Consider the following 15,087-nt stretch of genomic DNA (forward strand, 5'->3'; position numbering starts at 1 on the left):
GTGATTCTGGATATTGTAGTAAAGGGGTGGGTGGGTGGGTGGGAAGGTTCCCAAGGAAGAAAAAACAACAAAAGTTACAGGAACATGCCCGCCAACATTTCAAAGGTAAAACCAGGGATATGTATTTCTCTGCCACACTGCACAATTAATGCTGTTTGACACTGCTTTAACCATCATGGCTCCATTTTATGGAATTCTGGGATTTGTAGCTTGGTGTGGCACCAGAACAGGAGACTCCAAACTGATCTCTGTTGAGTTTAAACTCTTTGGGTTTGCCCCATGTTCCAGCCTGTTTTGAATTGTGAGTCATACCCCTCAAATGAGCACAGTCAATAGGAAAGCATGTACTGTATGAAACTCCTTAATCCAATCCTTGAAATCCTTTGTTCAAAGAATCAGCCTGTGATGCAAAACACCTCTGCATCAACCTTGGGAAGTTCCTTTTCTTTTTCTTATTCATTTAAGGGTTATTACAGTTTGTTTAAAAACATTGTTTCACTTTCCAGTTCATCTTTATTACCATCATAGTCCAGCAAACAGAGGTTGACCATAAGAGCTGCGAATCCCACAATTCTGTAGGATAGTCATGGCTCCAGAATTCATCTTATAGTGCTTTAATTTTGCAGTGAGTTCCTGCAATGCAATAACTTTAACTAAAGTTGAGAATGCAGGCCAGATTGTAAGATATTAAGTGAATCCAGTAATTCATACAGCTGCAGCTTTCCAATTCTGATGGTCCGGGATCCATCCTGAACCTTGTGCCACATCAAGTGGTACCATCATTGCCCACAATGCCAAGCTCTTCCCAGACCATCCGATGCAATGAGAAGTTGGCAGAGCCACCTTCCTTGGAGGCTTTTATACATGTCACATGGCAATCTGTTAGGTGTGACTTTAGATTTACCCATTTCTCCATGACCATGTTCCTACCACTGGATGTGACCCTGCCCGACACACTCATACACAGACACACTCAGACACACATCTCCCTATGACGCAATAAGTGTTCACAGAACAGATTATGAAAGGACTGTCCCGTTTATTGATTAACATACAATAATGTGCAATAAATTCAAACGGGACAAATACTGTAGGACAGCATCATACTGGCAATCTCTCCCCACACCAGCAGTGCCATCATACCCAGCCAGAGATGGTATGGCAGGGAAGGTATAAGGCAGAGGGAGGTACCCTTCCCCATGGAAAAGGCCATGCCAGGTGGTGGCCAAATGAATGAAGCTGAAAGAAAGAAGCATGCAAACAAGCAAGCATGTAAAGGAAAGCAGAATGCAGTCAGACACCAGCTCAGGGACCAGAATGAAACAGCTGGGTAGCATCCTGCCTCTGTACTTGTAGGCTTGTGTGTCTTCATGTTGTTTCTGACTTATGGCGACCTTAAGGTGAACCTATCCTGGTAAGATTTGTTCAGAGGAGGTTTTCCATTGCCTTCCCCTGAAGCTGAGAGTATGTGAGTTGACCAAGATCACCCAATGGGTTTCATGGTCAAGCTGGTTTACACCATAGCTATATGCAAAGGGCTCTCGTAGCACCTTTGAGAGTGAGTGTATGAAAGAAGTTGTAACCTACACTTTAGTAGACTTGGTCTATTTCCTCAGATGCATGGAGGGCACTGGTGCCCAGGAAGGACCTTTATAATCAGACTGTAGGAATAGCCTTAGAAATGTAAAAGTTATGGGTATGGTGATGAAGTGACAAGCTCAGTTTTAACAGTGGTGGTTGAGGGACAAAGACAGGAGGAAAGGAGTTGCCTAAGGCTGGGGTGGTTGGATGACCATATGAATGGTGGAAGGAGTTCGGGAATGTGGTGTGTGCAAGCTGGGAATCAGAATGGAGATGTGATAAATTGGCTAAGAGCATCCTGGTGAGGCTGGGATGTTAACCAGTGTGTATTGCATCAGGATGCCATTAACACAGAAACTTCATGCTACAACTTCTCTTGCACAGTTAGTCTCAAAGGTGCTACAAGATCTCTTTGCATATTGATATTCTAGCATAACATTGCTGTGTCTGAATTCTGCCCTAGCTATACAGGTTGAGTCTGCCTTATCCAGAATTCCAAAATCCGAAATACTTCAAAATTCAAAGTTGTCTATATGGGTGGCTGAGACAGTGACAGCTTTGCTTTCTGACGGTTCAGTGCACACAAACTTTGTTACAGGCACTATGTTTTGGATACATCAGGTGTATCCAAAACATAAATGAATTTCATGTTTAGACTTGGGTGCCATCTCCCAAGAGATCTCATTATGTATATGCAAATATTCCAAAATCCAGAAGAAAAAAATCTGAAATCCAAAACACTTCTGGTCCCAAGCGTCTTGGACAAGGAAGACTCAACCTTTGTGTTTTTCATACAGTTCTATATTCGTTGCAGCATTCCTATCATATTGAAAACCTGCAAATCTTCCAGAAGAATGGGAAGCATGACACCACCACCACCACCACCACCACCACCACCACCACCTGCCTAACCTTCTCTACTGCAATGCACCTCTCCTCCTACCTCTACGCTGCCTGCCATACCCACGTCCCCTGCTTCTCTGCCCACGCCTGCAAACCCCCACAGCCACAGATCTGGCCTCCCTCCCAGGAGCAATGCCAGCTAAGTGTAAACATTCCTGGATCAAAGGGCACAGCTGGGTGATCTCACCATGAACTAGTGCCACCTCACCATTCATATTCCTTCCCAGGTCCAGGAGAAATGTCAGAGACGTGTGTACTTTTTTGAATTCCTCTGCCACGCTAATATTCCACTTTTCTGTGGCAGCCACCACACTTTGCATCTGTGCAGTCAGGGTGCCCAAATATCCATAGAGAATGCGGAGGATTTCTCGGGAAGCATCCTGCTGCATGTGGAATCCTTCTGGCCACCCCCAGTCTACCTGAGCCCAAGGCGGAGACATATACTGGGGTAATCGTTCTGGAAGCTGGGAGTCTGGGGCTTGTGAGAAGAGTACTGGACCACTGCCATCCCCTCCCTCAATCTCCTGGCGGCCTTCTGCCTCTGAGGGGGGCTCCTGAAACCTGAGATCCCTGACTGGCAGAAGATCATGGCTTTCCCCCAACCATCCCTGCTCCTGCTCCTCCTCGGTCAGGCTTATTGTTGTTCCCCCACTCCCCTCTTCAGAGGATCCAGTGTTCTGGCCACTCTTGGGTAGCAGCTTGGTGCCATTGCAAGCAAGACGAATGTCCTCAGCTTCAGATCTTTCTACTGATAGGCGTGGCAGCTCTGTGTGCGGGTCTTCCCAAACATCAAACTCTTCTTGGCCACAGTCCAGTTGCTTTGGAGACAACACAGACTCACTCAGCTCTGCAGGGGATAAATCCAATGCAGGGGAAGGTGATGTGCTTGGAAGCACTATTCTATGAGCAGCTTGGATGGCTTGGTGTGATGGCAGGACCCTTAATGTACGTTGCATTCCCTGTGTAGGGAATCTCCATAGCCCACCTAGTGCAGCAGAAGGATCTCCCAATTGCAGTGATCCTGCAAGAAAAGCCAGATGTTAGTACAGTCACCCCCATCTCCCCAACAGGAAGAACAGTGAGATTGCCACCATCCATGCCAGTGCTTCATAAAAGACCCCCAGAATGATTTGTGCCAATATAAGGGGCTTCTACACTGTAGAAATAATGCAGTTTGACCCCACTTTAATTGACATGGCACCATCCGACAGAATCCTGGGATTTCTACTTTTGTAAGGCACAGCGGTCTTCAGTGGAGAGGGCTAAAGACCTTGTGAAACTACAAACCCCATGAATCCATTAGGTGGAGCTACAGCACTTAAAGTGGAGTCAAACTGCATTATTTCTACAGTGTAGAAGCACCTGTAGACAACCCTGGCTGGAACTCTTTGGGGTGGACACAACCTCCACTAGTAATAGTTGTTTTGGACAGGCAGGCCTTGTTGAAGCACACAGCTTCCCAGTCCTGATCTTCCCACTAGAAGGGCAGGAGTGGGGTGACTGAAACTGGATGACCCCTTTCCTTGATTCCCCTCCCCACCAGCATCCTCCAAAGTGGCAGGAATTTGCCCTGATAAATATGAGCTCTGTACAGAGGATCCCATGATGATTGTGGAGATAATGTCTGGAATGAAGCTAGCTTGTCTAGAGACAAGGCCATGCCAGAAACATGACTCTCTGCTTTCTGTTGCAGGTCAGACAAGAACGGATACCCAGGGATGCCACCAACTGCAGCTAGAAGATGTCTGTGAGACTGGTCCCCAGTGGCAAGGTTGGAGATAGGAGGCAACAGAATGCAGTTGATGTGACGTCCTGTGCCACTCCTGACAGAGCAGTCTCAGTATGGTTGTTGAAGTCACCCAGCGCAACAAAACAGAGAACTCCAACACCCTCAATGAGACCAACTCATACAGCTTAGGAAGGGAAACTTTTGAGTATTGGCTTCCATGTGTTGAAAATAAGGCTGCAGAATTAATGCAGCTTGACACCGCTTTAACTGCCATGGCTCCATCATATGGAATCCTGGGATTTTTTTTCTTTGTTGCGGCACCAGAGCACTCTGACAGAGAAGGCTAAATATCTTGCACAACTCTGAATCCCAGAATTCCATAGCATTGAGTCCTGAGAGTCAAAGCAGTGACAAACTGCATTAATTCTGCAGTGTAGATGCAGCTTCTGTTAGAACTACCCTGACAATTGCCTAATTTCATGCAAGGACCAAGGCAGAGTCCCTGGGCTGAGGGAGGTTTTGATGTGATGCAACACAACTCCTTCCTCCCTCAGTTCTTTTTTCTGAGTATTCAGCACATGAACCCACTGAGAAATCTCTGTGATCCATTGCCACATGGGAAATTCAGCCTACAGCCAGTTTAGGTAACACAAGCACAAATCTGACACATGCCAACCAGTGTGTCTTTGAGATAGGGTTGCACTTAAAACTAGAACAATCATTGTCTATTGTCCTATTATGCTATTTTCAAAGTGCATCTTTCTTATGCCTTTAGTAACCTCCCCTTCTCCCTAACATGTTACCCGTAAGTTGCTAGTAGGCGTTACAGCAACTAGTAACTCTCCCCTCTTTATTTTGATGGTTTGGCATTTTTCTCAGTGGAACAGCTGCATTCAGTTCAAAGTGGCACAGGCAGAGTTGAGCATCAGGTGCCACTGTGGCATGCAAATATGTATTGCACGTTTGGTTGCCCATAGGGGTGTGCATTCAATTGGAAATTAAAGTTTCTAGGGTGTCAGCCCTTGTTTAGAGATAAAAATATCAAAGTTAAAACAGTTTAGGAATACCCTTCTTTAGCAGAGTAGCTGAAAAGTGTGCCCCAGTCTGACAATGCTTCTCTGAAAAGTGACTCAAATTAAACAAGGCAGGCAGTTTCAGATAACAAACAAAAGTTTACTAATGGCTTTGGATTTACATATACAAGCAGGAGCCTACATCCTAACTAGGGAATGAATATGTAAAAGGATCTTGTAACACTAACTGAAAAAAGAAGTTGGTAGCATGAGCTTTCATAGATAGACTTGAGTCTACTTTCTCAGATTCATGCACCTGGAGATAAGTCTTGTCTGTTTTTGCTCCTAGGAAAAGAGAACTGTAGAAGGATCCATCCTATCCCTTCATTTGCAGTGAGGACAGGCTGCCAAGTAGATGAATTTCTCAAAGGGAAACAGCAAACGTGGAGTTACTCAATGGGCTTCTTTGTTATGCTCAAAATGGAGGACATTTTGGAATCCCTCCTGGACAAAAGGCTGAAATGTAGGAAAATGCAGACAGCTGGTTGCCCTGCCTTTAGCCCTTTCCCCGAAGCCAAGAAAACTGGAGAAAAGGAATGAAAAAGGTACTAATATTTTAAATGATTCTTGTGAACAAAACAGAAGTGTATTTATCTACCGGCATCAGAGAACTGAGAATATGAATGGTCTCTCCTCTGGTAATTGATGGTGCTTCCTCCTGTGTTATCTGCCTGGCCACATCCTGAAGATTCAGAACTGGTCCCTGGTTGCTCCAGCAAACTGTTGCTGGCAGGCCTGACGGGTCGTAGCATCCATTTACCTGCATCCCATTCAATTTTGATCACTTTTGGTGGGGTCTGGGTGGCCCTTTCTTCGGCTATACACTTCCTTTTTGCGGAGTGGTCCTAGAGGAGAAGGATAAAACAAAAAAATATAAAGAGTCTGTTTCTGAGGTTGCTTGTTTTCCTTTGCTGTTCCCATCCATTCTTCCTTTTGTGCTGTGTCTTTTTTCCTTTGTTAAGTTTGAGGGTAAGAAATTCTGTTTGCACACATACAGAAGCAATGTGAGCCTCCATAGTCAGGGCTGTACTGCAGCTGCAGATGCTGACTGGGCTCCTAGCCTTTGGTGATCTAGAATCATAGAATAATAGAGTTGGAAGAGACCTCAACGGCCATCTAGTCCAACCCCCTGCCATGCAGGAAATCCAAATCAAATCATCCCCGACAGATGGCCATCTAGCCTCTGTTTAAAGACCTCCAAGGAAGGAGAACCACCTGGCGTGAAAAATAAAATAAAAGATGCCATGGGATAATGGTGATAGAGGAATCTAAACACAGCCCTCCTCTCTGATGGTTTCAGATTTGCCCCTCCTCCTTTGCAGAGCATGGGATTTTACTATAACTCCCACAATCCTATGCTGGTTGGAGATGATATCAGCTCTAGTCCAAAACATTTGAAGAGGTCAACACTCTTTATATTCTTTCCCCAAAGACCTTGGTGAGACATCCATTAAATGGATGCATGTACTGAGGCCATCAATGATTCTACATTATTGGATGCATGTATCTCAAAAGGAACTGTACACAGTCAGAATTTCATGATCATGTAAACCAGTGTCCCTAGCCTTCTGCTCTAGGATATATTGGACCACAACTCCTACCATCTTCAGGCAGTTGGGGATGAATGGAGTTGCTGTCCGGCTTATCTGTGGGTGCCAAGCTGATGTTCAACCGAATAACAAGGTCTCACCTGCCCAAGTGTCATTTCACATGTTGGTGGGACATCTTCTAAAAAAAAGAGGAGACAGTGATGACTTAGGAAATGGGATACTACAACAAACAGTCTTATTATTTTTTAGGCAAAAAATGCAGAAGCCTTGTTTACCACACTTCGGCATGTGTACCTGAACCTATAACATCCAATGAAGGATAGTATAAAGCTTGGAAGAAGAAGTATAAAGCTTGGAAGAGTCCGTGTGTGTGTGTGTGTGTGTGTGTGTAAAATGACAGGTCCCAGAGTAAAGGATTATTGTGTGTGTTTATGTGCCTTCAACCTGCCTGTTGACTTATGGTGATGCCATTCTTAGGCGAGAAGTACTCCAAAGTGGTTTTGCCAGTTCCTTCTTCCAAAATACAGCTTGCAGTACCTGGTATTTGTTGGCAGTCTCCCATCCAAGTACTAACCAAGCCTGACCCTGGTTAGCTTCCAAGATCAGAGAGGATCTGGTGCCTTTATGGTATGTTACTGGATTATTTCAAACTACCTACATACTCTAAGGCACCAGACCCTGTCTGATCTTGAAAACTAAGCAGGGTCAGTCCTGAATAGCACTTGAATGGGAGATAGCTAATGAATCTCAGATGCTGTAGGCTATATTTGAGAGGAAAAACCTAGATTTTATGCTTAAAAATAAATAATTTTGTAGAAGAGTCCAGGGGCTTGTGGTTATCCCAGAGAGCTGCAAAAGGACTAGTGGACTCCATTTGGCCTATAAGCCAAACTTTCCCCATTTGTGGTCTACATTTAACTGGTATTGGTTCTCTGTCTAAGCAGCTATTTCCCAGCTTTGTGCATTCTCAGTTTGATGTCTGGATTTGAACCTGGAACCACCTGCCTACAACGGAGGGGGACTGATCTTGAGTTGTAAATGCTTCCACATCATCCTACCCAACCTCAGTCACACCTATGACTAAAAATCACCCACTTCTTTAAGCAGGGGCCTTACCTTTGTCTTTGGTTGCCCTCTCAAACAAAGCCTGGAGCCAGTTTTTTACTTCCATAGTGATCCCCACTTGGATTTGGGAATCCACAATTGGTAACTGCTTCTGTTTGAGGTTTTTGAGGGACTCTTGGATGAATGGCTGCATGTCCAAGAACTCCTGGTCAGATGCATAGTGGCCCATCTTCTCAACTAGTTGTACACTGGAGGCCATGCTCTTAAGCACACCTTTCATGCCCTGTAGCTTCATCTTCACATCTTGGACTTGTTTTTTATGTTGGTCTTCGATTTCTGCTAGGAACTTTTCCTCTTTCTCTCGCAGCACCTGCACCATCTTCTCCACCTTTTGATGGATTTGATCTTTAGTCATCTTATACATGTCCTCCATTTCCTTGATCTGGTCCTCAAGGTTGTGCTGGGTGTTCTCAAAGCTCTGCTTCTTCTCCTTCAGCTCCATGGCCATGCTCTGGAGTTCTTCCTGCCGCTTCTGGATTTCGTCTCGGATATCACACTGCTTCCCCGCATGTGCGGAGTCCAGCACAGCACAAGTGCAGCACAAGAACTGCTGGCATTCATCGCAGTAGATGCTGGAACCCAAATACAGTCAATATCTCTGGATGATGCTTAGAATCACAATTTTTATTCCATAGGTTTATTCCATACTACCAGTCTCAGGGTGGGTCTACACTGGCCAGAATACTCTGGGCTGCTCCCAGGGTATTCTGGCCCCAAAACTGGCCCAAATTGCTCCATTATCTGGTCATTCCAGAGGAACACTGTTTACATGCCCCACTGTGTCACCCAGTGCCACCGCTACTATCACAAATTGCTTTCTCTGAGGTCGAAAACAAGGTGACAAGCATCAGTCATATGGCTGGGTGCGTTGTTGTGGCCTCAGAGATAGTGACCTGTATCGGCAATGGTGTCAATGTGCAACACAGTAGGATATGCCTGTAAACAGCTCCTTTGTGTTGCTCTGGACTGTTTTGGATTTTCCTAGAAAATCCAGAACAAATGGACTTAAGGGACAGATGGCCAGGATTTGGTGCAGAACTAACCTTGTCAAAAACAGGAGGGAAAAAACCAACTGCCAGGTATACTATAAATCACTAGGCACCACTGTGAATAAATCTAGGAATGCTATAATATCATGGAATTTTTTACTTGTAAGCTGAATACGGCCTAAAATATAGAAGCATGGAATAGTTTACTGGAATCATATTTTCTTGAACTATAATCTGGAATAGAAATGTTATATCATTACTTTTTTTAATAATTTTTTTTATTTGATTGCAAAAACGTACAAATATACACATATACAGAACAAACATACCAGCACATTAAAATACAGCACGATTATACAAGTCTCTGGTCACATTTAAATACTTTAAAATACACTTTCATACTCCTCCAATTATTGATTTCTTCCCCCCTATCTTCCCTTTCTTCTTCTCCTTTCCTCCTGTACCTCTCCATCTTTCCCTTCTTTTCTTCCTTCCCTTCTTCTGCTTCCTATCACAACGTCTTTCCTTAACCTCCCTTCTTTATAATCTCTCTCCACCTCCTTCTCCTGGTTCTCATCTATTTTTCCTTGAATTTAACCTCCATTCACTTACTCCTACCCTCTTCTACATACTTTACCCTCATAAACCTTTACAAACCTTTAATCGTTAACTAACCTTTATTTTCTTCCTACTTCTTCATACCGTACAAACATTCATTTAAAGAAAAACAAAACAAAACAAAACATCTTCATTCAAACTTCCTTGCTTCTGAATATTTCTGTCATAATAAACTGGTCCGTGACCCCCGTCTATTTATCCATTCTTTTTCTTTGTGGTTACATTTCTCTCCTTTGATTTTATTATCAAACCAATACATAGTACAAAGTACAAACTTGAATAATATGGTCTTTATCACCTGCCTTTCCTGCTTTAATCTAAATTGACACTCTACATTCAGATTCACCCCCCTGTATTATTTACACTTAATTTAAACTATAATCCTATTAGTATAAATGATTTCCATCAAACTACTCCAAAATTGTTCTTTAATTTTTCAAGCCTAGGGTTGCTGTTTCTCCCCATTGCTCTCTTAAAAATTTAATCAAATATCCCATTCCTTACAAAAAATTTCCAATTTATCGTCTTTTAATAATTGAGTTAATTTGTCCGCTTCTATAATATCATACACTTTCCAGGTCCAATCCTCTTTTGTAGGTATTAATTCTCCCCCCCGCCCCCAATTTTGAGCAAAACCGATTCTGGCTATCGTTGTCAAACAAAATAATATTTTCCCATTTTTCCCCCCCAGATCGTCATCCAGAATTCCTAGTAAATAAATCTCTGGTTTCAGTTCTATTTTTGTACCTAACATTTCATTAATTATTTTATTGATCATATTCCAATATTTTGTTGCAGCTCTGTTATATCATTACTGAAGAAGACACTCGAGTCAAAATGGCCACAAAAACTCCGGAGGTAGCCGTCTTGCTAAAAGAGATAGTAATGCTACTTATATCCATACTACCATTGCTTCAATTACTGGTTATATACAACTACCCTGACTATCTACAGTTTTGAAATACCAACCCAGCAAAATCTTGGCACGGTGATTTATTGTGGTTCGCCGGGACACTGCCGTTATTGCCAGGCTGTTTATTGAACTAGTATCATTGGCACACTCATCCTATATTATCAGTCATGGATTAAACAGAAGAGTGTGTCTTTGCAGCATTTTATAGCCCTGAAAGGTGTTTTTTGGTTGGACTTTTCATTTATAATTGCTCTGCTGGACTACCTACCTTAGAAGCTGTTTTTTGTGTTCTTTCTTGGGGCAGAAGAGCACACTCTGTTTCCAGTTCCACGAGAGAAATTCCTTCCTCGTTTCTGCCCGAATATCCCTCAGGAGCCTGGCTTCATGGCCTTCTTTCTTCAAGAAGCGCTGGTGGCTTTCGAAACACGAGGGGCAGAGGAACGACGCACAGTCCGAACACCAGAACTGGCCTTCTTTCTCACAGTCACAGGTCAAGTCATTCCCTGCAACGATCTTCCAGTAGATGCGCAAGGTGGCTTGCAGTGTCGAGAAAAACAAGTTGTCCTGCAATTCAGGGAGTTCTGCATTTGGGGAATGCGGGGCTTGGCAGGTAACACAGAGGCCCATGCGTTCGGTTTCCCGAAGGCATTCAGTGCAGAGATTGTGAAGGCAAGACAGGAGTTTGGGGTTCTGAACCTCGGACTGGCAGTTCTCACACCAAAGAAACTGGAATTCTTCATCTATCTCCTATGGGACAAGGAAAAAGAGACTGGATTACAACATGCAGCCTTCCAATGAAGCCTGGAACGCAGCTCTCAGCATCCCTTTATCCTTGCCTATGCTGGCTAGGGCTGCTAGAAGATGAAGTCCAACAAGATGACTACATTGAAGGCACGAATCAGTAGAAAAGACAATAATGCTAGGAAAGGTAGAAGGCAGTAGAAACAGAGGAAGGTCACAAACTAGATGGATGGAGTCGAAGGCTTTCATGGCTGGCATCCATAGCTTTTTTTTGGGCCATGTGGCCATGTTCTAGAAGAGTTTATTCCTGACGTTTCACCTGCATCTGTGGCTGGCATCTTCAGAGAATCTGAATTTGTATCTCTACAGAGAATCTACTTCATATTAACTTATCATTTCTCTCAGTATGAAAGTGGAGCAAAGCAGGGAACTTTGCTTCTTCCACACCCATGGAAGCTTATGCTCTCAAGCTCCCTTGTTGGTGGGTCTTCTCTGCAAAGCAGCTTCAATTCACCCTACAAGCCCTCTGCTCTGAAGCGCCTTGATATTGCAAGAAAAGACCAGAATCTTACCAGTTTCTCTCCGCTTGGCATTGCAACCTCCTCTTGAGCCATCTTGATATTCTTCAGGTCTCACTGGACCTCTCTCCTCACCCAAAGACAAAATGGTGTCTTAGTTTCTCTTTTGGAAAATACGTTCTTCCCCACCCTGCGAATTTCCTGATAACTCTTTCTCCCCCAAATTGCAATAAAAAAAGACTTTTCACTGGATTTATGGCTCATCTAGTACATTAAGGACTGTTCCTCCTGAAATGCCCTGAAAGGAACACAATTCATAAATGCTTTTAAGAATGAATACTAAAGCATCAGTGCTATTTTAATATTTTTTCAAAGGGGATTTTTAATACCTTGTTTTTCGGAAGTACGACTCTCAGAACTAGCCAGCCAGCATGCAAAATAAATAAATATATAAGTAAATAATAAAAGAAATGTGGCAAACACATGCAGCAGAATCTCGGAAGTGTCGTCCTAGAGGGGAACGTTTCCAAACTCTGGATATCTTTTTGGCTTCAAAATGTGTCAGGGATTCTGAATGTTGAAAAAAAAAGAGGGGAAAAAAGTTTCCAAGGAGGAAAAAAGCAGCAAAAAATGTACCGAAACGTGCCAACCAACATTTCAAAGCTAAAAACAGGGATGTGTGTTTTGCTGCCACGCTGCAGAATTAATGCCATTTGCTTTAACTCTCATGGCTCCCTCCTATGGAATCCTGGGATTTGTAATTTGTTGTGATACCAATGCTCGTTGAAAAACTACAGTGTACAGTGTACAAAACTACAGATCCCAGAATTACATAGCACTGAGCCATAGTAGTTAAAGTAGTGGTAAATCACATTAATTCTGCAGTGCAGATGCAGCCTAAAATAGTAAAATGATAAAGCAATAAAAGCGGAACATTCTGCTTACGTAAGTAGAGTTGTGTGCAGGAAATAGAACTAGAAGTCTGAAATATCCGTATTTAAGAAGGGGCTGCCATGACTTTACTACATAGGGGAGCCAGTAAGAGACCGTGGTGGGTTTGTGTTGTTTTTGTAAGCCTTCAAGTTGTTTTGGCGTTATGGTGACTTATGGGGTTTTCTTGGCAAGATTTGTTTGGAGGAGGTTTGCCATTGCTTTCCCCTGAGGTTGAGAGAGAGTGACTTCCCCAGGGTCACCCAGTGGGTTTCCACAGCTGAGTGGAGAGACAAATCCTCCAGAGTCATAGCACAACACTCAAACCACTACACCACCCTGGCTCACCACAACACCATGCAGCCTCCGCACCATACATCCCAATATTCCATAGGATACAACTATGACGGTTATGCTAGAATCACACTGCTATCATTGTGTAGTGCAATGGTTCCCATACTTAAAGTGGTGTCAAACTGGATTATTTCTGCAGTGTGGATGCAGCCTTGGTGCCACAGAAGCGAGACAGGTGGTCGTCCTCCTTTTTGGTGGCAGTGGAGGGACAAGGGGGAACAACCCTCACCTCTACCTTGACTCTGAAGCCCCTTTGCTCTCTCATTACTCTCCCTTGTTCTCTGTTGGCCCCTTCACTCTCTTTCTCGTAAACCGAAACCTATTATTCATACTTCTGACCACATATTTTGCAATTTTTTCCTGTTCTTGCATGCTTGGCATGATCCAGAACAAACTGAAGAATAAACTGTCACACCCAAAATGGTGCTCATTGGCATAGCAAAAGTGAAAGCGAAGGAATATTTGCCCCTGGGCCAAACTGGATTGGAGACAAAACGTTTGAATGGACTTGGTTTGAGATTGGTTAATCCTGTCTGCTGTCTGCTATGTGGACTATCTGCTATGTGGAGGAAAAGTGACAGGCTTTCATGGACCTTGTGCCCACTCATGCCAACCAGGGGTCCTCCGCATGTTTTCAACCTCTGATCCCAGAAGCCCCAGCCAAGTTGGCCAACAGTCAAGAATGATGGGACATGAAGTCCAAAACATCTGGGGGACCAAAGGCATGTCTCTTTTCCTCCACAAATCAGACATTCCAGGATTAACTGCAGAAATAAGCCAGTTTGACACCACTTTAACTGCCATGGCTCAGTGCGCTGAAATTCTGGGAATTGTAGCTTTGGACTCATTCCCACTCTTTTAAACCGGATCGCAAATCGGTTTGAACCGTTTTAAATGACCCTGGTTCACACTTGAACTGAATTGCTGAAGTGATTCGGAGAGGGGGGGCATGTGCTAGACCCATTTAACCCGCATCTTTTTGATGCTGATTTTTTTTCCTGTGTCTTTTTGGAAAAATAGATTCTGCACAATGCAAGTATGAACCAGATGTGGAGCGGAGTCGATTTAAATTTGCCCTTTGGCTGGCTGGAGCGGGTCCGTTTTGAATTGATTCATTTGTGAATGTGAACCACAAGTTGGTTATTTTTTAATTTTATTTTGCAGCAAGAATATGCGATCGGGGCAAATGTAGTGGGAACCATGCTCCGCTGCCAAACCGATCCATCAATTTGGTTCACAAAGTGATCTGTTTCTAAGTGGGAATGTGGCCTTTGTGAGCCTTCTCTGCCAGAGAGTTCTGGTGCCACAGCAAATGACCGTTCCAAGAATTCCATAACATTGAGCCATGGCAGTCAAAGTAGGGTCAAATGAGATTATTTCCACAGTGCGGATGCAGCCTAGGTGTTGATGTGGTTCCTGTGTGAGAGATTTTATTTGTACAGTGGGTCCTCTGCATTCGCCGTGAAAGTGAAAATAAAATGCAAATTAAAAAAAAACACTTTTTGAAACCTGAGAAAACACCTCTCTAGAACCTTTAGGTCCTCCAGTGCAACTCTATGGCCAACTTATGGCAGAGTTGCCCTGGAGGACCTAGAGATTCCTCGAGAGAACATATTAATTAAATCTGAGCATAATCAAATCCACAAAAGTCAAGGCCATATAGTGGTTTGAGTGTTGGATTATGATTCTGGAGACCAGGGTTCAAGTCCCAGCACAGCCCTGGAAATCCACTGGGTGACCTTGGGCAAGTCACACTCTCTCAGCCTCAGGGGAAGGCCATGGCAAACCTCCTCTGAACAAATCTTGCCAAGAAAGCCCCAGGATCATTTGCCTTAAGGTCGCCACAAATCGGGAAAAAAACTTGAAGGCGCACAACAACCAACCTCAACTATATAATCCCAGCACTGGACGCCACTACCTTTGAACCACTGTTGTCACCCACAACCACTATATTTAATGTTAAGTTTAGCATTTTCAGGGGGACATGCATAGAGTACCAAAATAATGTATTAAAGACGTGCAAGATTACCTATTTTGCACCATCTAAATCCGGACTGACCCTA

General features: G+C 43.7%; 1 protein-coding gene across 1 annotated transcript; it reads right to left on the reverse strand.

Moving 5' to 3' along the window:
• Nucleotides 1-2,498: 2,498 nt before the first annotated feature.
• On the reverse strand, nucleotides 2,499-11,836 carry LOC149307198 (protein PML-like). Its single transcript, XM_089538280.1, has 6 exons — nucleotides 11,795-11,836; nucleotides 10,750-11,228; nucleotides 7,953-8,533; nucleotides 6,977-7,014; nucleotides 6,047-6,131; nucleotides 2,499-3,505 (listed from the first exon to the last, which is right to left on the reverse strand). Exons 1-6 carry the CDS (start codon nucleotides 11,834-11,836, stop codon nucleotides 2,499-2,501), a joined length of 2,232 nt encoding a protein of 743 aa, XP_089394406.1.
• Nucleotides 11,837-15,087: the final 3,251 nt, after the last annotated feature.

This window comes from Sceloporus occidentalis, unplaced genomic scaffold, assembly GCF_023333645.1.
Source record: "Sceloporus occidentalis isolate IW3139 unplaced genomic scaffold, rSceOcc1.0.p SCAF_9, whole genome shotgun sequence".
NCBI lineage: Eukaryota > Metazoa > Chordata > Lepidosauria > Squamata > Phrynosomatidae > Sceloporus > Sceloporus occidentalis.